The sequence below is a fragment of the Phodopus roborovskii genome, unplaced genomic scaffold (assembly GCF_943737965.1).
Source record: "Phodopus roborovskii unplaced genomic scaffold, PHOROB, whole genome shotgun sequence".
NCBI lineage: Eukaryota > Metazoa > Chordata > Mammalia > Rodentia > Cricetidae > Phodopus > Phodopus roborovskii.
The window spans coordinates 24,627,106-24,649,475 of record NW_026126482.1 but is presented as its reverse complement, the minus strand read 5'-3'; the positions used below and the strand labels follow the sequence as shown (position 1 = coordinate 24,649,475).

General features: G+C 40.9%; 1 protein-coding gene across 1 annotated transcript in view; it reads right to left on the bottom strand.

Moving 5' to 3' along the window:
- The window catches only part of F13a1 (coagulation factor XIII A chain), a 166,245-nt gene that overhangs the window by 132,328 nt on the left and 11,547 nt on the right, over window positions 1-22,370 (bottom strand). Inside the window, exon 3 of the mRNA XM_051194436.1 lies at window positions 19,686-19,874. Within this exon, the coding sequence (XP_051050393.1) occupies window positions 19,686-19,874 (189 nt within the window). The remainder of the gene's footprint in view (window positions 1-19,685; window positions 19,875-22,370) is intronic.

The following is a 22,370-nucleotide window of genomic DNA, read 5'->3' as shown; positions in this document are numbered from 1 at the left end:
CATCCTGAGTCATGTTTCCTTCTAGGCAAAACTCACCTCTGATAACTCATCAACATATGCACAGAGCCTAGTCCTGTTACTCACATCTTAGGGAGTGACAAAAAGCTAGCCATCTCCAAAGGAATCCGCAAAGGCTTTTGTTGCAACTGCCTAGTAATCCAACTTTTCCCTTGGTCCATACCCTTCTTCCTTCTTCTGGAGCTGATCCTCGTAGCACTCCTCAATGAGCTTCCTGGATGCTAACTTCTAAATCTCTTTCCTGAGATGAGGTATCCAACCTGTGGCAGCACTTTAATGAAGTCGTGAAAGTTCATATCATAATAGGGGTACTCACAAATCCAGGTAGGATGCTTTTGTAATTATAAATTGCAAAAAAGTTAAATTTTAGTCCTCACTGTGAAGCATTAAAATATAGGAGCATTGGGGACCTTCAAGTAGTGATTAGACTCATGAGGGTTTTGCAATCATGAATAACTTGATGCTTTTATGAGTTATCTGAAAAGTGGGTTTGTTATAAAAGCCAGTTTGGTTCTTTTCATGCAAGTATACATCTCACCCTAAGATATCATGTGCTGCTTCAGGGATCTACAGAAGCCACACCAGCAGGAAGGACCTCACCAGATATGACTGCCTTACCTTAGATTTTCCAACCTTCAGAACTATAAGCCAAATACACATATTTTTCTTGGTATCAGATTTCTCTTGAAGCAATAGGAAATGGTCTGGGATGGTGATCTGAGAATACAGTGTTGCAACCATCCTGAGAAAAATGTGTCACCCAATTTTAATCACGAGTAGATGTCATTCAAAACCTCAAGGAGAGAGGAAGGCTTAAAACTACCCCTACCCCCTTTTTAACCCTCACAGGTGGAGAGCCACAGAAGCCACATAAAGACTATACAGCTCAAATTAGTCACTGTTCTATTGCTATGGTAAAACATATAACCCAAGGCAGATTAAGGTGTTTATTCTGGTTCATGGTTCTAGAGATATGAGTCCATCCTCGCAGGATGGAGGCATGGCAGTAAGCAGAGAGCATGAAAACAAGAACAGAGAGGTGAAAGTTTACATCTTTAACAACACAGCAGCAGTCATGAAACAGAACACACTGGAAATAATGTGAGGCTTTCAACTCTTGAAGCCCACTCTAATGACATACTTTCCCCAGTAACCTTCCCAAATATCAGGGCCAGAGTATTCAAATGTCTGAACTTGTGAAGGACATTTCTCATTCAAACTACAGTATACCTATTCTAAAGAAAATTAAAGAAATTAGACACAAAACATGCCGACTAAATGGCTTCTGTGAGCCTGGATTTGATCAGGTCTCCTTGCTATGCGGGACATTATTGAAACAATGGTAAAAATCAAATGGGTTCTGAAACCTATGTGATCACATGACACCAGTGGTAACAGCCATGATCCCAATGCATCTACAGGAGAAGGTCTTTGTCAGTAAACACACACACACACACACACACACACACACACACACACACACACACACATCCATGGGTGTCAGGATAGGAGGTCAACAGCTCCAATGGTTCTGAAATAAAAATAGAATTTTACATTGCTCTTACATTTTTTTTTTTTTGTAAAATGTAGTTTGTTTCAAAAGTAACAAAATGTTATACAACAGAACAGGTACATACGTAATGTGCATGCATCATCACTGTTCAATTATTCCACACATCCATGGCCTTCATTGTTTCCAGCTATCAGGGATGCAGCTCTGAATCTCTTAGAACAAGTAACATTTCTTGAACTCTATCTGGTGCACCGATCCCAGTCTTTCAGAAGAACATATTGGAGGACTACCTGCATAGTTTTCAGAACCCAGGACCATCCTGTCTCTACCAAAAGGCATGAGGGGGCCCTTAAGAGACATCAGCTCTAAGAGAATACTGGCTTACCGGTGGGAGATGGTAAGAACACTAGCCAGGATTTAGCCTGAGCAGGCAAACCAAATCCAGGGGCTGAGGAATCAATGCAAGAGGAGCTTCTTAGCTTTCACCAAAACTGAAATAATTGATCTCCCACAGTGCTGGGGTCTTCAATAAATCTAGCAGAAATAAGGTGTTAGAGGGAATTTCTTTTTAATTTCTTAAGAGTACCACCTTGTGTCTCTGCCCCACATAATCAAGGCTGTGGTTTTTGTTTCCTTAAAATTTTATCTTGAAGTCTACAAACACAAGTGCTGTCTTTATGAATCATCTTTATTTTTAAAATTTGGCTAACACTCAAGTGTCTTTGACATGTTTAAAGCAATTTGTTTCACAAATATAAAAGTTAGGAAAGATTGAAATGGTTGAGATGAGATCCTGGAGGCAACTTGTCATTTCCTCTCACTTGGGAATACATTGCACAAATAAGAAAGCTGAGGATGGAAAATGCCATTCTTGCTGTCCCCACTATCTCGTTTCTGTCACTTTAGTCATAGAAACATCTCCTCATCTCTTCTGAGAAATTAATTGCTTCGGAATATTAGAGGCCCTTGTCTATCTGGCCACTAACTTTCTGCTGAACCTAGAGGTAACTGTCAACTTAATTTTAAGGTGTGGAGTATCAAGTGTGGCTTTACTGTGGGAAGCCAGTTATAAGGCTGGGAGAGAAAGGTGCACTGCTTTTCTCTTTTTCCCAGACAAGGAAATAGAACTTAAAATAGCATCAGTTCTTATGACAGTGCAAATCGAAATCCCAGTGCTTCTATTGGAGGAGCTCAGAGCTTTGTGGAGATGAATGTAATTCCTCCCCCCAAATAAAGTCCTGCTGATGTGTTTCTCCACAGGCCACTTACTCCCACAGTGTGAGGTGTCACACACTTTGCCACCAGACTACGGGAAGGGCCAGATGTTTCATTCCTTAATTCCTATCTTCACCAGTTTGGCTACTGTAGCCTGGGTGACTTAAACTACAGACATATATTTCTCATTCTTCTGGGAGCTGAGTTCTTGATGATTACAATGCAGGAATATTTGGTTCCCTGTGAGGGTCAACTTCCTGATTTATTACATTTTATCTTTATGTCCTTGTGTGATCAGAAAAGAGAAATTAAATTATGGGTTCTGGTCCTGTCTTTTTCTGGGTAGAATACTAACTTCATGTATGAGGACTCCATACTCATGACATAGTCACCTCCCAAAGGTCCCAGCCCCAAATACCATCACACCAGAGGATAGGATATCAACATGGGAGCTTGGGAGAGACAAATATATTAAGTTCATAACCTATCTCAGTTTGCTTCTCCAAATCTGCTCTCTCCTACATTAAAGATCCTCTGTATGCTTTGCCAAACTAAGACTACATTCACCCCATCTATTTTTCCCTTAGGTGAGGGCCCATGGGAAGTCAGATAATGATAAGTGTCTTTTCCCAGTAATCATGGTCTGAGATCTGAAAAAAATCTTTGAAGAAAACAGTGTCCAAAGAATATGAAGGACCCAGTTTTTCTTTGCATCTTATGGAATGATACAATCCCACTATTGAAGGTTGAGTCTTAAAGCATTCTTGCTTACAAAGTATAAACATGGACATGTGTATCTTAGTGGCTCTTTCCCACTTTTTACTTCATCACTTAATTTATGTCTCTGTATTTAATGATGCCTTAACAGTGCTCTTAAACTAACAATTCCACATAAAATTCCCATTTTCCTGGCCAAAAAAAAGTATAAACATGGAGTAAGAGTCAGTACAATTACTCTCATAGATTAAAAAAAAGTTAGCAAGAATGGATATTTTAGACTCTTACCCCTACTGTCAACTGCAACCAACTTTCTTAGAACGAGTTGTAATATGATTGTTTGGGGGAATAGCATATGGAGACATTCACTGACTAGGCTGTTGCCAGTGAAGGCTGAATCAGATGAAGTTTGTAGCTTCTAAACTGCTCAGTAAGCTTCATGCAGTTCTTTAGAGGCTTATACAATAGTGTCTAGGTTTGCTGACATACATATTTCATACAACTCACCTGTAGCAAGACTGCACATAGATTGTTAGAGCCTCGGAAGCATGTGACTTGGCCCATTTATCCCCCGTTACTCTAAATTTTGGGTAGTTTCCACTATTTCCCTGCAGGTGATCTTTTAAGTTTTCTACTAGCTCACATAGGTCAACCTCCACTCAGAACCTTGAGTATCTATAAGATCCTGTATACCCTGCATAACTCAGGAAGGTTCAGAGACAGGGTTGGTTTTTTGCTACTTAAGAGCAGAAGTGTCTAACACTCAGGCCTCTTGTCTCTGCAGTGAAGAGCTGAGAAATAATCCGTATTTTGTCTCCAGTCCCTGCTGGGGCTGTTTCCTAACTCTGATTCCATTTGTTCCATTCCTTACAGGTTGGTTTTCTTCTCCATGTTTAATCTTGGATGAGCACTTCCGCTTGACCTGACCTATGCTGAATACAACCATCATGAAATTTTAAGGCCAACCAAGGACACACCCTATCCAGTCAAATGTTCTTGGCTCTTGATGATGTCTCCTATAGAAAGGGAGTTTCTGCACCATCTGGGAATACATCCACATTGCTTAATACCTTTTTGCTTTACCTTGACCTCATTCCTCTAGATTTCTAATGACTTCCTCTTATATCCTCTCTGACACTCACATAGCCTAGGTTTGCTCAGGTCAGTTCTTCTAATTCTTCTATATGCCAGCTTTATAGACTCCTAACTCTCTTTGTCTCTTTGTGTTATGGATGATGACCAACTCATTTCCATCAGACCCTGTCTGACCTTGTGTAGTGAGTATCTAAACTCTTCAATGGGTGTAGACAATATCTGGACATGCAAATAAGTGGATTGTGAAAAGTGACTATAGCTCTATGCAGCCCAACAAGTATTATGCTGTCATTTCATGAAATGCACTTCATGAAGAACATCACCTTTACCCATGAGCAGATACAGGTATTAAAGTATTTGCAGAGACACACTCACCAGAGCAGCCAGTCATAATTACTTATCAGACAGTTGACCTTAGACACATTTCATCTTTCTACTCCTTCATTGTGCCTTGACTACAGATTTAACCCTTAGGATCATCATTCTAGCCACCACTGACTCATGGTGGCCACCCCCTACACTTTCCACTTTGTCTCTCCAAACCTCCTCATGGAGATATTGTGCCTTTTTAGGACATTGCTGTCTCCAGAACAGCAGCTAGTCATCTGAAATAGCCATTTATGTAAATGTATGAGTAGTGGCTGTCAGAAAAAGATTAGCTACTTTTACCAGGCATTCTCATTCCATTCATTCCATTAGAGAAACTGCTGATGATATAGCTCCATCCAGAAGCATAACCACGATGGATAAACTCAGCCTAGTGTTCTGGAAGTACTCCCTGTTTCATCAAGTAGCTACTTCCCTACCTGACCAGAGACTAGGAAGATGATAGCAGCTGTTCAAGCTATATGACTCATGAACATAATTCTCCAGTATCCATTCAAATGAATGCTTGTGATTAAATACTTGGTTTTATTATAACCAATAGTATTATTATTATTATTTTACAGATCTCTTCCAGAAATATCTATTTAAAAATTACATTTTGTTTCATAGCTTCAAGCATGAAAGTATGATCTTTCTAGGTTGGCAGAATAATATGGATTGTCCATCTCTCCTTTCTAAAACCTTCCTACAGGTACTCTAGGTGAGTCTGTAGAAACAGCAGATCCCAGTTCCTGCCTTCACAGACCTGAACATTTTCTTGAACTGCTTTGAAACTGCTCTTGAAACTAATGGTGACTTAATTGGATTTGATTATGTTAATAAGAGTCTGATCATTTGATAAAAGAGTTTTTTGGAGGGTGGTTTGCACTGGACTCTAACACAATGAAAAGGATTCTTAGGGGAAGGATGGTGATGTGCAGTGTAGAGACTCCAGATGTCCCAGTGTGTCACCAAGAAGCAGGAAGCTAGTTACCAGTAAATGAGTAAGAACAACAGACTGGCTCCATTATGGTAGCCCAGTCTTCATGGGCTCCCCAGGATTGATCTCCATCTATGTGCCTGGGGAGGGAGTGGTGCCCAAACTCTGAGTAAGCCATGAAGGAATTCTCTTATACTAGAAGCTGATGAACACTTGCAGAACAAGCCCTTTGACCTCCATGAACAGCTTCTTTCATCCTAGAGGCTAGGCATGGCTCTTACCCTTGATACACTCCCAATTCTTCAAGTTTCTTCTCAATACCTCTAAGCCTTGTCTGAGACTTTGCTGTTCAGCTCTTGCCTGCCCTCTTCTTCCAGACTGGCTGCCTGTTCACTAACTGTTGACTAACTGTTTGCAGAATTCCTATTACTCTAGCTGTAACAGATGCTAAAGAAAGGGTTAGAACACTGAGTGTGCACCCTAGGACATAGAATCAGCATGCAAAATAATCATTTACTCCTCTGTATTTATTTCAGTACTGTTCACAATAGCCAGGTTTCTCAGTGATTCACATATTAAATGAAATGCTATTTAGTCATAAAAGAGTGAACCCCTAACATTCCTGAACACACCTGAACACACAGTTTTAGATAAATGATCCAGATATAGAAATACAGATGGGGCATGAGGCTAATCATGTAAAATATAAAAGCTAAGCTCACAGAAGCAGAGTGCAAATCTGATTACTGGGGCCTGGGGAAGGGTGGGAAAAGGAGGAATAAGGAGACTACTTAATGGGAACAAAGATACAGAAATAGGTAGAATGGCTTTTGTGCTATTATAGTCAACAACAATGTCCTGTGAAGAGAAAATTGGTAGGAGAGGGGATTTGAATGGTCTTATCAACACAAAGAAATGTATTTGAGAAGTTAGATGATCTTTGTGTAAAGCTAGTCAACAATGTGTACATATACCAAAATATCCTGCCCCCTAGGAAAATGTAGAATTCTTACCTGCCAAGTAAAGGTAAATTTATTTCACTCAAGATAAATACAATAGTATGTGTTGTTAAACTTATGTTACACACACACACACACACACACACACACTATGGGATATGAAGATACAGGACACAGCAAGGCATTGTGTCACACAAATTTACTGAACTAGACATTAGACATGATCTTATAAAAGCCATAGATGGGAAGGAGATTGGAAAACTGAAGGAACATCACAAGCTCTTGGGTAGTCTAGCAAAGAAACTTATAAAGAGCCAATCAAGGGACTATGGGTGGACCTCAAAGAGTGCTTGCCTAATGTGCACAAAGCCCTTGGTTCAACCTTTAGCATAGTAAAATAAAAAGAAAAGTGGTCAAGAAAGTGTTCAGGCAGCGTCAGGGGTACAGGTCCAGAACCCTGATCCTGGGTGCCTGGAGGCCAAAGAAATCCTTGTGAACTCACCGAGCAGTTAGACCCATCATCATATAACAATCATTCCTCCCCTAGCCAGTGAATAAACTCAGAACCCATGTATGCCTAGGATGTGTGTGTGTGTGTGTGTGTGTGTGTGTGTGAGAGAGAGAGAGAGAGAGAGAGAGAGAGAGAGAGAGAGAGAGAGAGGAAATGAGTGATGAGACAAAGCTGGAAAGTGACTGATTACAGAAATAAGAAATTCAAGAAAGGGGGATTGAGATCCTGGGTTAGGCTAGTCAAAGATGTGCCATGCTATTTATAGCTCATCTTAATGCAGCTTGTCTGGCTGCCACTATAGTGCCACTTTATGTGGGTTATTCTCCTGTAAGAAACACCATGGAGATGCAGCTTCCTATACACTTGGAATATTCAGAGAAAGGCTGGTAATTGGGTCACCTTATTAGAAACCAACTATCACTAAGCAGTTGAAAGAGCTTCCAGTTATCCCCCATCAATCCTTGCAGCACACTCAGGAAGGAATCAGAGGGCAAGGGTGAAGAATAATTAGTCCACTTAGTGCCTTTCTTTAGTGAGTTTTCTTTCCACTTATGTTATGGTTCCTTTTAGATGGGAGGCTTAAGAGCAAGGTGTGATGGTTGGCACATTAGTTTTCATTAGGTATCATTCCCCTTTTCTCCCCCTTCACTTCATATTTGCAAGAACCTTAGAATTATAGGGAATATCCAGCAGTATCCATACTTCATTACACCTCAGTTCAGATTACAACTTTCTAAACAAGTAGTTTTAATTCTGTAAGTACTAATGAGCCAAGCTTATTAATTCAGAAGTGCAGGAGATTACAGTAAGATCTGAGCTTACAGATGGGGAGAGAGGCAAGGTCAGATGAGAGGACCAGAAAGGAGAGAGGACAAATAAGAGGGATGGGGAGAGGTACAAGTGAGATCTCATCCCAACTCCCAACATTCCTTCCTACATTTTATTCAGCACATGGGATGTAAAATACACTGGTGACACAGTTAAGCTGGGCACATTAATTTGCTTAGAGACTTGTAATTATTGGTTGAGATGCATAGACATGTATGCTTACTCTCTCTCTCTCTCTCTCTCTCTCTGTGTGTGTGTGTGTGTGTGTGTGTGTGTGTGTGCTTATTTACAAGAGTACGAACAAGATGGGGAGGGAATGAGAGAGAGAATGAGTGATGCATTACAGAAAGGGGTGGAAAGAGCAGGAAAGGATCTGAGGCAGCAACAGCTGATGACGTCAAAGATGTGCACAGCTAATTATTTCCTGCTTATCTTAAGGTGGGTGAGGCCTCAGGTACTATGACATGGACACTGGCCTCTCCTACTTTTACCTCAAACAGTCTCCATCATTCAAACTGGAATGGTAGGCAAATCTTTCCAGGAAGAAGTTAGCTTGTGGGTTTTCAGAGCTCCTACTTAGACTAGCTAGTTGTCAGTATGAATGTCACACAGATACTGGGTATTTCTGTGTAGACACTCAGGGATTCTTGGGTTCGCCACTAGGAAAGAGAAGACAGGACAGCAGTCATTTGGTGTTTGCCTTTTGCAAGTGTTTTCTTGCTTGTGTATATATTATTTTTTAAAATTGATAAATGGTAATTTTAGAATATTTGGATCTACATATATGTATCATAGGAAAATTCATCAAGCTAACTAACATAGCCACCACTTTGCGCATTGAAAACACCAAGATTCTATTACTTCAGCATTTTTGAAACATGCAAGAGTTTAACTGTAGTCACCATGCAGTGCAGCTGATCACCACACCCTCTTCCTTCTAAATAACAGAAACTTTCCTACCTAATCAACGTCTTCCCTCTCCTTACACCCACTGCCAGCCTCTAGCCTCTACAAATGACCCTCCCACTCTCTGTTTCCATGCAACTGACCTTCAATATTCAACATGTGGGGACTGGAGAGCCAGCTAAGTGGTTAAGGGTACTTACTGCTCTTCCAGAAGACTGAGTATGACTACTGTCACCTATTTTAGATGATTCCAACCACCTGTAAGTCCATCATAAGGCTCTAATAGCCTCTTATGGCCTCCTTTTGCACCCATACAAACATATACACATAGCTAAAAGTAAAAAAAATATATATAAAAATTTCAAGCTATAAATGGGAGAACACTATTTTTGGTTTTTCTGTGACAGGATTATCTCATTTAGAATAATTCCGTATCTACCCATGTTGTTACAAGGAACAGAGTTTAATTGTATCTCATTGTATGCACCCACCCTGTTTATTGATGAACACTTGGGTGAGTTCCATATTTTAGCTACCATGAATAATGTTAAAAAGTACACACAAGTGCACATTCCCCTTTAGTATATTTATATAATCTTGTGAACAAATACTTAGAAGTGGGGTCCATGGGTCATATAAGTATGGTTTCATTTTTGTGAGGAATGACCATACTATTTTCTACAATGACCTATTAATTTACATCCCACCCAGCAATATACAAGGATCCCCATAGTGTCCTCAATCAACAAGAGTCATTGGTCTACTTTTTGATAATTGCCGTTCTACAAGGTGACAGATACCTCACTGTGGTTTTAAATCACATTTTGTTGGTAATTAGAGAGACAGGATATATTTTCACATATCACATTTGTATCTCTTCTTTTAAGAAATACCTATAGAAATCATTTGTCCATATCCTCAAATAAGTTACTGAATTCCTGTGAGCTTTGGTTCCCAGATTTCAGTGGTGATTATTGTTACCCTTCCTACTTCAAGATTTGTCATTTCCAGTTTTGTTGTTAGAATGAAATGGCATTTTATATAAATCATGTTCTTTAATCCATAATCAGTAAGCTTAGTTAGTGTCACAGTTAAAAAAAAAAAAACAAGTTTATTTTTACTTAAAGGTTGGGTGTTTTAGTTCAGGATAAATTTGCCCTACTACCTTCCTATAGAGAGCTCATGCCACCTTATTCAGCTACACACAATAATCCCACGTCCTCAACTCTAACATATACATGCTGACTTTTCCCGAGTTTTGCAGTTGGTGGCCTCTATCAGGGCGAGCATGACCCACCTGACCCTAGTTTTTCTGTACATATGTCTGTCCTTTCTTCATCCTCATCACCCCCATTAGTTCAGTTCCCACAGCTGTGCAGAGAACAGTGACTGTGTCATACTCTAGCCCAAGATGGACTCAAACTTGCAGCAATCCTCCTACCTCAGCCCCTCAAGTGCCAGGATTACAGGAGTGAGCTACGTCTCTTGGCTTCAGATACCATTAACAGTTTACTTGTTTATTTAAAACCCTTCTAAAAGACTTCTGGTTATTTGTAGTTGTTGAAACTGCTGGATGAGTGGTACAAAACAACCCGTATTTCCAGTTTTCATGCCCTACTGACTTTCTTGCCCTTTGTCCTAAAATAGATGCCTTTAGCACCCATTTTAGACCCATCTTCAAAGGCTCTTCCTGGAGGAATCCCTGAGTTGTGCTCAGTGAGACACTGCTTTCAAAATAGCTGCAAATAGCTTTCCTAAGAAGCTGGGACCAAGCTCTACTTCTACTTCTCCATCCATCCCACTGACTGTGGATCACCCTGTTGGAGGCAGAAGTAAGCTGAGCATCCTACTCCTCATGCTGTCCTCCTGACCATGGGACTCCCCAAAGGCGTGGAGTGAGCATTTCACTGCTCAGAATGTCCCCGTGACCTTATTCCCCATGAAGACAGAGGATCTGTCCTATCTGATCCCAGTCTGGTGCTTTCTCATGCAAAGTGGTCAATAAGGGTCCACTACATGGACACTGAAGAAAAAAATAAGCATTATGGTAAAAGAGGCCAAACAAAACTATGGACAATAAAAATGTTACTATAAAGAGGATATTTAAGACTTTTTTGTTTGTTTTTGTTTTTATTTTCCAAGACAAGGTTTCTCTGTGTAGTTTTGGCTGTCCTAGAACTCATTTCGTAGATCAGGCTGGCCTTGAACTCACAGATATTCACCTGCATCTGCCTCCCAAGTGCTGGTATCAAAGCCATGTGCCACCACTGCCTGGCTACAAACGTTTTTTGAAAAGAAAGTTGCTGAATATGAATTCCAACTTGATATTTATTGTAATGCTGGCACAAATCTTAATTTGTCATACGGTAAGAAGGGATGTCATATTAAACATCATCCACATAACTCTAAAGCCACTCAAATTGCAGCATCCACTTTGCCCAGTGCTCTACAGAATAAAGGTAATAGCTAGCTGGAGCTTTGCACTTCCTAGGGCGAGTTCTGCATCTTATTAAAGGCTACTACAACAATAAAAATATACTACAGCAGTGTTTGCAGTAAAAACAATTTTAGTGAAAATTCCTCTAAGTGAGATTTGTGTTTTGACTACATGCCAGTGCAAGGCCTGTAATATGCAGATGTATGTGTTGACTGAAGAAGTACAAAACACAGCATGAGCCAAATGCATTTGACCACAGAACTTCTTTCTTTTCCCTGGGAGCATCTCCTGACAGTTGCCCTCAAGGAAGGAAGCCTAGGAAACACTGTCCTACTTTCTCAGATGTCATTATTAGTTGCTTCACACAGATGCTTAGAAATGAGCATGCCTGTTGTCAATGAGGAAACCCACAGGGGCAAAGACTTGAAATGACACCCTGTAGAAGTGCTGATCCGAAATGTCGAAATAACCTCCTTTCTGCAAAATGAAGCACAAAGTGTAGACACAACATGGCCTGTGACTTATTTCTCTATGAGATTTGGGGCAGGAAATTTCTCTGCAGAGAAACTATGTTATATGTGTGAAAAGCACACACTAGCGTGATAATTTTATCTGGAATTTCTGAACTATAAAAAAAATAAATAAGGAAAGTAGGTCCTAAAAGATCTGTTTCTTAGGCTACTGTAATGGCTTAAATAAGGTGTTAATGTGTTCCCCAAAGAATGTGCACTAGAAGTTTAGTCCTCAGTGTGATAGCATGTCAGAGTGAGATAGAACCATTGCAAAGTGCTTAGTGCAAGGTGATTGGGTTCTTAAGGACTTGACCTTGGAAGGGCTGCATAGGGTCTTATAGGAGAAGATAGTTCTGAGAGAGTGGGCTGTTCTAATAGATGAGTGTGATCCTCATCTCTCTAGATATCTTCCCAAGTGACCTCTCCCTCTTACATACAGTCCCTCCATGATGCCATCCTCCCACGATGAGATACAGTGAATCGGTCCCTCATCAGATGCTGAACAATCAACCTGATGTTAGACATCCAAAACAGTGATCTAAGAAACCTCTTGCTTCCCTAAACCCTTGCAGTGTTAGTTTACCTCCTATGGCTTTGACTAGCTTGGACCATGAGTACAGTGCTAGTTAATCTCAAATATCTACTTAAAGCAACCACACTCTACCTAATCTGTTTTCCTGCATCTACTGAGCAGGATATAGTTTTTGTTCTACCCACCCTAACTCAAGACAATGCTCTAGACTTCCCCTCCAGGAACCCAATACTTCTTTGACTCTTTGGGCCTTTTCCTTGACTCTTCCTCCCCATCTGCCTACAACACTCAAGTCCCCCAATCCTAAAACAAATACCAAAATACCTTCACTCTAATTCATGTCTCTAGTTAGTTACCAATGAGATTTTATTTTCCTACTTTTGACACACCTATTATCTCATTCCTCATTTACCTTCTGATCTTTACAACAGCTCCTGTCAGCCAGGTAATGAATGTTTCCCTCACTGTTGAGTCCAGTGGGAAACTCTAACAATGGTCACCCTTGTCCCTTAAGGTACTTAACTCTCTCAGTCTGAGTGCCCTCCCTATGCACTGCTTTACAGATGACGTCAAGATTGAAATTATTAAACAAATACACCCAGGTTGAACCTGGAAAGTGCTGTGGCTGTTCTATGGATTCTTGAGTGACAGTGGTTACTGCATGTTCCTCCCATTTTCAATTCCTTTAGGCCCTGCTTCTCCCTCAAGAATTCCAGTTTCTGGCATCTTCCTTTAAAGCTGTCTTTCCCCAAGGTTCCAGCCCCTGTCTTCTAAGATTGATTTTTGTTGAGTGAACTAGTCTATCCAGATGGTATGCTTTTCCAGTTTTCTTCTGTCCAACTCAAACCCCATCCCTATGCTTCATACTCTCGCCATCTTTGAACATGTAGTTACCCAAGTCCTTCAAGAACTCCATAGAGCAGCCCGACTACTTCCCAGGTTCAAACAGGGCATGCTTGTTTAATCATTTCAATCTTAATGTCATCTGAAAAGTGGTGGCCATAGTGCAATGTCCAGAATGGTGCCAGAAGGAGCAAGTGGGAAACTCACAACACCCTGCACTGAAGAACCCCAAGCTAGTGAGTCACCGATGGGAAGCACTGCCATCACCATCACTTCCCACACTCACAGGCTTCTCTCCTGTACTGGCTTTGTCATCAAAGCCAAAAGAACATGTAAGTTACACTTGACTCATTCTTTCTCTTGCCTCACATCAATCTTATACATTTTGCCTCTGCAATATTTCTTGAATCCCATCATGCTCTTGTTTTTGCAACTGCAGCCTCATCCAGGCTCTCATCTTCTGTCCTCTTGAGTGTCTCTCCTCCAGTCTTGATGCTCCACAACTACATGATATGAGCTGGAGCAAACCACCACGAATGAGACTTTTCTATGTCATTCCCATCCAAGACCCTGCTACTCTGTTGCCTTTCAACAAATGCTACTTAAGAAATGAGAGAAACAGAGACATGGAAGTGCTGATCACAATATTTTGATGCTTCATAGGGCTAAAGATATATAACATATATGCTCTTGGCCTAGGTCTACAAATGCCTGGCCACATGATTGCTGTAATCACAAATGGCTAACCTTAGTGATACTGTCATGAAGGGCTGCCCCTGAGTGTTCCCAGGTTGACAAAGGTGGACAGGAATCTAATCTATATTGCAAACATTCTTAGTGTCACCATGCCACCTCCTCTGGAAACACCTGGTGTTACAGCTTGAATCTGCATTGTTCCCATGGATTCATATATTGATTACTTGGTCTCCAGTTAGAGTTACTATTTTGAGAGGCTCTGGGCAGCTGAAGAGGTGGGTCCTAGTTGGAGGAAGTAGAGCACTAGAGGTCTGCCTTCAAAGTCTACACCTGGTCCTCTGCCTCTTGTCTCTCTGCTTGCTGTCTACAATAAGTGAGTTGAACTGCCTCCTACACACATTCTGTTCCATCATGGGCTCAAAGTTAGCACACACAAAGAGTCTAAACAATACCTGAGTCATGGGCCAGAATACAACTGTCCTTCTTTAAGTTGTCTTCTTGGTTGTTTGGGTCACAGCAATGTAAGAATGACTAAAACAACCAGAAAAATAGTGGTTTACAGGTTCCCTCATCCAGAAAGGAGCTAGCAATGCATCCATGCTTTCTAGGAAGCCTCTGGGAAATGCATGTCTTTTCTGATAAAAGGCTCTGGTCTTACTAGTGTCTTTCTCCTCTTCTTTCTGCTGGAACTGGAAATGTAAAGGGTGGGGCTGTGGGGCCCATTGTGAGAGTGAGCCAAAGGCCAGGAGAGGCTCTGAAGTCCTTGCCTCAACTCTCTTGGGCTCCTGCGATTGAACCCAGGAAGGCAGAAGTTGTTCATAGATCAGAGCATTCCCCCAGAGGGCCACATAGTGTCCTCTCCTGCTTTAGGAGAACTGCTGAGAAGGGAACTAAGAATTCTTTCCTTAGAGCAACTTTCTCATCTCAGTCCAAATAGTTATCACCGAAACAAAATGAAGGGAAAACAGCAAGTACTTGGCAGGATGTGATGATAGGAACACATAGCTATTAGTGGGTACAGATTAATACAGCCTCCTGGGAATGTACCTGAAGGAATCTAAGTCAGTGAACCATAGTGAAATTTGCATATCTGTGTGTACTGTGTCACTATTTACTACAGCCAAGATATGAAATTAGACCAAGGTGCCTGTTGCAGAACACTGGATACAGAAATATGATATATATGTAGAGTGGAAAATTATCTGTCTCTAAAGATACATGGAATTAGGAAATGTGTAGGGAAACCCATGAGGCTAAAGGACACTATGTTAAAAAATAAGCCATACATAGAAAGATGAGTGCCATTTTGTCTGTCATTATTTCAAAGGAGAAAAGAGGAAAAATGGCTTGAAAGTAGAAGAGGAACTATTCAGGAATGGGGAAGGGAGAAGAGAAGAGCAAGAGACAGCAGAAGAGAGCATGCATATGACACGGTATATACATGTGTGGCAATGTCACACAATAGAACCAGTTAGTTTGTACAATTACTATACGTTAATAATAGTGATTCTTTTAAAGGGATGGTATTTTTTCTCTCTCAAGTAGCTATGAAGAAGGGGGAGTGTGCTAAAGTAACAGCAAATTAACACCACCAACTGCTCTGAAGTCCTAGCTGCAGCCACAGGTTAGCAAAGTCACAATTAACACTCGGTTCCAGCTTTCATGATTTATCATTGCTGCAGACTGAGGTGGAGTGAGAGAGAAAAAGCCATACCCACCTCTTCAAATTCATTAACACTTCCCACCTAATGCTCCAGCTGGCTGTGCCTGCCCACAGCTAATGAACGCAGTTGTCAAATAGAAGCTTGCAAAATCCTGACAGAGTAAATATGCCCTAACTATTCCCCAGGACTTTCTGGGACACTTTGTCCCTGGAAAACCCAGTACACATAGGTTTATCTGGAACCATCTTGCTTAAATGCTTTAAAATAAATAATTTAAATATTAAATGTGTATTTAAATAAGGGAGACAGAAATGAGAAAAAGTCCTGGGCTACTTTGAATGTAATTGGTTTCCATAAGCTCTTAGGCAGTGGAACTATTAGGAGGTGTTGAAGTAGGTGTGGCCTTGTTGGAGGAAGTGTGTCATTGTGGGGGCGGGCTTTGAGGTCTTATATATGTCCCAGCAATAACTAATTCAGACCTCTTCCTGTTGCCTGAGGGTTAAGATGTAGGACTCTCAGTTCTTTCTCTAGCACCATGTCTGCCTAAACACTGCCTGCCATGTTGCACCACAATGACAATGGACTGAACCTCTGAAAATAGAAGCCACCTCAATCGCATATTTTTCCTTTATAAGAATTGCCATGGTCATGGTGTCTCTTCACAGCAATAGAAACCCTAAGACAAGAGGGAAGAGAGAATAGAGGGAAGGAAGGAGGAGAAACAAAGGAAGGATATTAGTTAGAAGGCAGAGTCACTCTTAAATAAGACCCATGAACTAGGTTCCGATGATAGCAACAAAGGGATACCCCACAGTATTAACCTGTCCCAGCTCATTTCATTGCAGACAAAGTCCTGGAGAAGCTAAAGGAAACAATAACAAGCAGCACTGGCTGTGGACTGGAAGCAAATCAGCAGGAAGATGTGTGTGTGTGTGTGTGTGTGTGTGTGTGTGTGTGTGTGTGTGTGTGTATAATTTTAACATAGTAATAACATTCTGCAAGTAGTAGATATGTCCTTTAAATTGAATACTTCAACTGATATTATTGATATACTTTAACTGTGCTCAACACTTTAGTTTTTAAAGATTTATTTTAATTTGAATTATGTGGACTTATGTGTGTCTGTGCATGGGTGTAGAGGCCAGAAGAGGGTGTTGGCCTGGTTCTGGAGTTACAGGTGTTTGTAAACTGACAACAGAGCTATAATTGAACCCAGGTCATCTACAGGAGCAAAACTCTGAGCCATTTCTCCATTCCTTGTCATTAAAAAAATAATTTAAGCATTTTTACATGCATTTATGAGTGGAGAGAGCAGTTTGTGGGAGCTACTTATCTCCTCCCATCATGTGAAGTCTTGTAGCCAGCCCCTCAGCTTTCTTCTTCTAGAGAAAAATGGCAAGGGCTGAAGAAAGCCCAGGTTAGCCCAGCCTTACACTGTTGCTGCAATGTTCCTGTAACATTTTGAATGATGGGAAATAAAGGCAGGAGACAAATCCCCCATCCCTGCCCCTTTCATTGTCTCCTTTAAGTGTGGGTGATTTCTCAACTGCTACAAAGTAGAATGTTGAATTGTTACTTTCTTTTTCTTATATTGATGACAAAATTGGAACCAGAAAATACACTAATGTAATAATTCCCAGAAGGGCCACAATGGAAAAGCATTTAATGCTAAACAAGATTTAAAATGTGTTAGCTTGACTATATATAGGTTTTTATCTTAGAAGTAAGATGAGTTATGTGTTTGTTTTCTACCTTTATGCTGAGAAATAAAACCAATGCTATTTCCTTTTTGTCTATTATTTTTTTAAGACTTCGGTGTTCATTGTAATGGATATTGCAGTATGTGGCCCAGACATACTCTGTCTCCCTAAGGCTGACAGTAGTGGCTAATAGCTCTCTGCCTCTTATCTACTCTTAAACCCTTGCTGGCCCAAACAGGAAACTAACTCTGTTAAGATTACAGCCTTTCCCTAAGGGCAACCAACAACCAAGGACCATTGTATGTACAGAGACAAAGGGCTCACCAACCCCTTTGCAATGAGACCACTCTGAAGAACCTAGTCCAGCTACATAGCACCCGGGGGTTCCACTGAGGCCTTTGTTGCCTTACTACTTAACTCTTCCCTCTGCTCAGCCCTGAGTTACGGTGATATATTGTTTATGATTTAATAAAGCTGAGGATCAGAATGCAAAGCACAGGTAGATCCTGTATTCCTTCACACATGTTGATCCCAAGAGCACCCAAAAATAAGCTGTAGTAAGACTACATAGTAAGAACCTATCTGAAAACCCCAAATCAAAGAAAAACATCTTTTTGTACCAAAGCCTGTTACGCATTTCCATGAGCTGAGGTCACCATGTTACGCAGTTGGACATGAAACTCATACTTTAGCCTAACTAGGATGTTGTATCTTTTGACCGACACCTTAGAAGACTATGAAAAACATAATGAAACTTCTCATTTAAGAATATGTTTTTTAATTAATTTCCCATGGTATTTATATCACATATAATAATTTATATCTTATATTTTTTTAGAATTTCAAAATTGTGGTTACAATTATGTATATGTTTCTCATACTGGTTAATGAATAAAACACTGTTGGCCAATAGGAAAGCTAGATAGGAGGGACTAGGAGACAAGGAGGAAAGAGGAAGTAGGAAGGAGGAGCCAAGATGGAGGGTCCGGAGAAAGCAGAATGCCGGCCGGCTCCCCAGTAAGAGAAATACATAGATCAGCAGAAATAGGTTAATACTTAAGACAGAGCTAGCCAATAAGAAACTAGTACTGGGCCAACAGAATTATATATAACACAGAGTCTCTGTGTTTTAATTGGGGCTGGCGCAGCGGCGGGACAAGACCAGGTGGCAGGCGGAAAAACTGTACTCCTTACACCATTATATATGGAACACTTCTCAGTTCTAAGTGCTTAAAGCTGAGAAGTAAAGGGTGTGGTTTTTAAGTGTCCATCTCTATCTGGCCACCTTAAGAAGTTTTAATACTGCACCTTCCCTCCTTTGACTTCATTATATTTTCTAAATGTATACTCATAACACTATCAAAATGTGTAGTTTTAGCTCATATTCCCCATTGTTTATAAAAGATATCCTTCTAGCACTATTTCTTTTTTGCAACCCATGTAGCAAATGCTTCCTTTCGGTTGTTCAATAAACAAATGGAGAGGGAAGGCATTTCTGTCTTATATTCTGTCCGATTATAATGGAAGTTTTAGACTCTTTCCCACTTAAGCTGCTGTTTGATGGATAAATCCTCTTTCCTGCTGCAGGAAAGAAAAACAGGTTTGCCTGGCTTTTCCCTTCAGCTCCTGTGAGTGATCTTGTGGACCTATTTCCTTACTTGGGGCCACACTTGCTTTCCTGTGCCCGTTGTTTCTTCAATATTCATAAACGCCTAGAGAATGTTTACTTAAACATGTCAAGTATTAGTGACTTTGTAAAAGAAAAGTGAAGCCAAATTAATTTGAGAATCGATAGACCAAACAAAGCTAAATGGTACTTTCCAGAACCTAATGCCCACCATCAGTCTTCAAGAGTGGAGTACAAAGTGGTCAGTGGGTTTTATTGGTCCAACCTTTTCGCATGGACCTTTGGAGATTACCTTCTCACAGATCTTACTCTGGGATCCCAATGTGAAGATCAGATGCTGAGGTTTGCAAATGCTCCCAGTATGTGAAACCAATTAAATCACTGTAAATCTAAGGGACAGCTACGGGTTGCCAAAACAAAACAGTTAAATAATTTTTACACTGAACATTTATATGATAGATTTCCAAATTACTAATGCTTGGCCAATTTTGATCAATACTCCAATCAATCTTAAATACAGGGCTAGAAAAGGGTGTAATTGTGCCAGTGGCCACCTCTCTCTGCAGTGTGATCTCTGGTTTCATGTTTAGGGCAGGCAGCACTCACCGATGACATATTCCACTCTGAAGAGATCCCGCCTGGGGTCATATGGACGATTGAAGTCAATCTGGATGTAGAAAGTCTGCCCTCTACGGACAATCAACTTGCTGTTGTCGAACTTGTCCGTGTGGTGATCAATCTTGTTGCTGTCCCATTTCTCTTTGAACAGGTGAACAGCTGTCACTTTCAGGTAATCTGTTCATGCAGAAAGCAAAATAAGAAAACCATTAAAGATGTTTGACCTAAACGCACACTCAATAATCAAGGCTATTTTTTCTAGAAGAAAGTTGGCTAAATGGAGCTGCAAGGGAAGGGAGGCAGCAGCAGATTTGAGAATCAGCTTCTTGTTTTGGAAGACAAATATTTTTTTTAAACCTCTCCCCACCTGTGAGCTCATTTCAGAGCACTGAATACCCACGTTGGGAGAGACAGGTCCCTAGTTTATAGATCTAGACACAGAGAAGCAAGGGCCAGAGTTCAAGCCTTCCATCTCATGCTGGGTTTTGTTAAGTCAGGCCTTTCCCATCATGAATATGCCTCCCTGTGTGACACTGACACTTCAATTGCCCCATCGTTCAAAAAGGAGGGATCAAATCTGACAAAGCCTCAAAGGCACAAAGCTAGCCATTAATCCAAACTTCTCCTCCTACCCCAGGAAGGGTCAGATGTCCTCCAAATGCAATTCTAAAAGTAGCCCTGATTCCTCAAAGGCAGGGAGGGGAGGGGGACAGTGCTCTAGAAAGAAAGGCAGCTTTTATGTGTGACAACATGTGACCATGTCCACTGGCACAGGCAGAGTCACACACATACTTCCTTGGCTCCTATATGAGCCATCTAGGTGTCAGACTTTTGGTTTTTTGATGCTAAAATATCTATGGTTTTCCTGTCTTTTGGAGTCAGGTGTATACATGTCAACTATATGTTTGCTACTCATGTAGTTTTACATATATTGCATACATCCACTTATTTTGCAGATTCACGTGTTAGGTTACAGCATCACCCAGAGGCTTACACATATGATGGTGAGACAAGATTCCATGAGTGAAATGAACTTGCAGAAAGCCTGACATATGCTAGCTCTAAAGAAAGGTGACTCCCCTCTACCCCCCCCCCTTCATTCTCTCATGTGCATATCACCACATTGTAGACATGAAGCTCTACAATGTCATTTAGAAGACCGTGTGGGAGAATTGGTTTCTGTACATAGGTTTGGCGTTCCATGTAAGGGATGTTGAATCAGGTAGCCTGGTCTTTCTTTTCCAGGCTGCCTGGCTACTTGACACATGCCTTACTCTTATGGCTGGAGACATACTGTATTCAGATAGCACAACTGCTGAGCTTGAGCCCACATAGAAGTGTCTCCTTGAAACATTCCCAAACCCCTTTGCTTTAAACAGAAATTCTAGATATGACCCCCAGTTTCCATAGGCTCCATTTTTCCCTTGTAGAGAAAAACAAACAAACAAACAAACAAACAAAAAAGCCCAAGAAATTGGGCACATTAAGATTCCCTCAAACTCTGAAACACTATAGATAAAGTCAAAGTTTGGGCAGAACTGAGTTTGAAATCTGAGTCTCAAAATTCCTTGTATATGGCTATTTTCCTCCAAGACTTGAGCTCTCTCCCTTTTCAAATGACGATATTGCTACCCAAGCAAAAAATATCTATGAAGATTAAGTTATAGTAGGCAGGTCTGGTACTTACTGAGTGGGATCATCAACCTATAGTGGCTCATGAACTCTGATGGAGCTCCGTGTGGTGGGGTACTTTGCGGGCTCCTCTGACTGTGCCATTAGGCAGGCAAAGTCTAAGACACTGTTTTACTTTTGTTCATCTTGGAGACTTTTCAACATACAGGAGATCCTGAAGGTTACTTTTTCTTTAAACTGGAAGCCACAGATGTGTAATTTTGGAGCCTCTTTTTCCTATGCTGCCTTTTCTTCTAATTTCTCTGGCTTTATTAAAGCCACAATTCTAATGTTACAGCAACCTAAGAATGAGCTGGGAATAAAAAGCCGTTGAAGGTGATACCTTCAGTATGGGGGCTATGGAGATGACTCAGTAGGCAAAGTACAAGCATGAGGACTTGTCAGATCCTATCAAAAGCCAGGTGATAGCAGCAAGTGTTTGTAATTACAAGGCTGGAGGGGTAGACACAGGCAGAGCCCCGAGGCTTGCTGGCTAGGTAGTCTAGTTTCAGGTTCAGTGAGAGACCCTGTCTCAAAAAAATAAGGTGGTTAATAATTCAAGAGGACACTGGATGTTGCCCTCTGGCCTCCATATGCACATATACACATGCACCAGTGTGTATGTACACACAAGAGCATACACACATAAACACATGTACAACCCTTTATCTCTCTGCCTCTGCTTCTGTTTTCACTCTCACACACATACACACAAATCCTTTTAACATAGTGTCTTTTAACCATCATCATCAATACAAAATCTCGAAATGGATCCGTCAGTTCTCCTTTCATTAACAGGAGAGGAAGAAATGCCCCAATATCGCAACTTCACTGAATCTCAGAGACAAAGGCACCTTATGGACCATTGCGTCTAGGTGTGGATGAGCCCTCTTTATGCATAGATTCTGGAATTTGACCTGAACAGGACACTCACTACCTTAAGGGACATACAATCCACTCATACACAACTCCCCTGTTCTCAACATGGCCTGATGTCTCCTT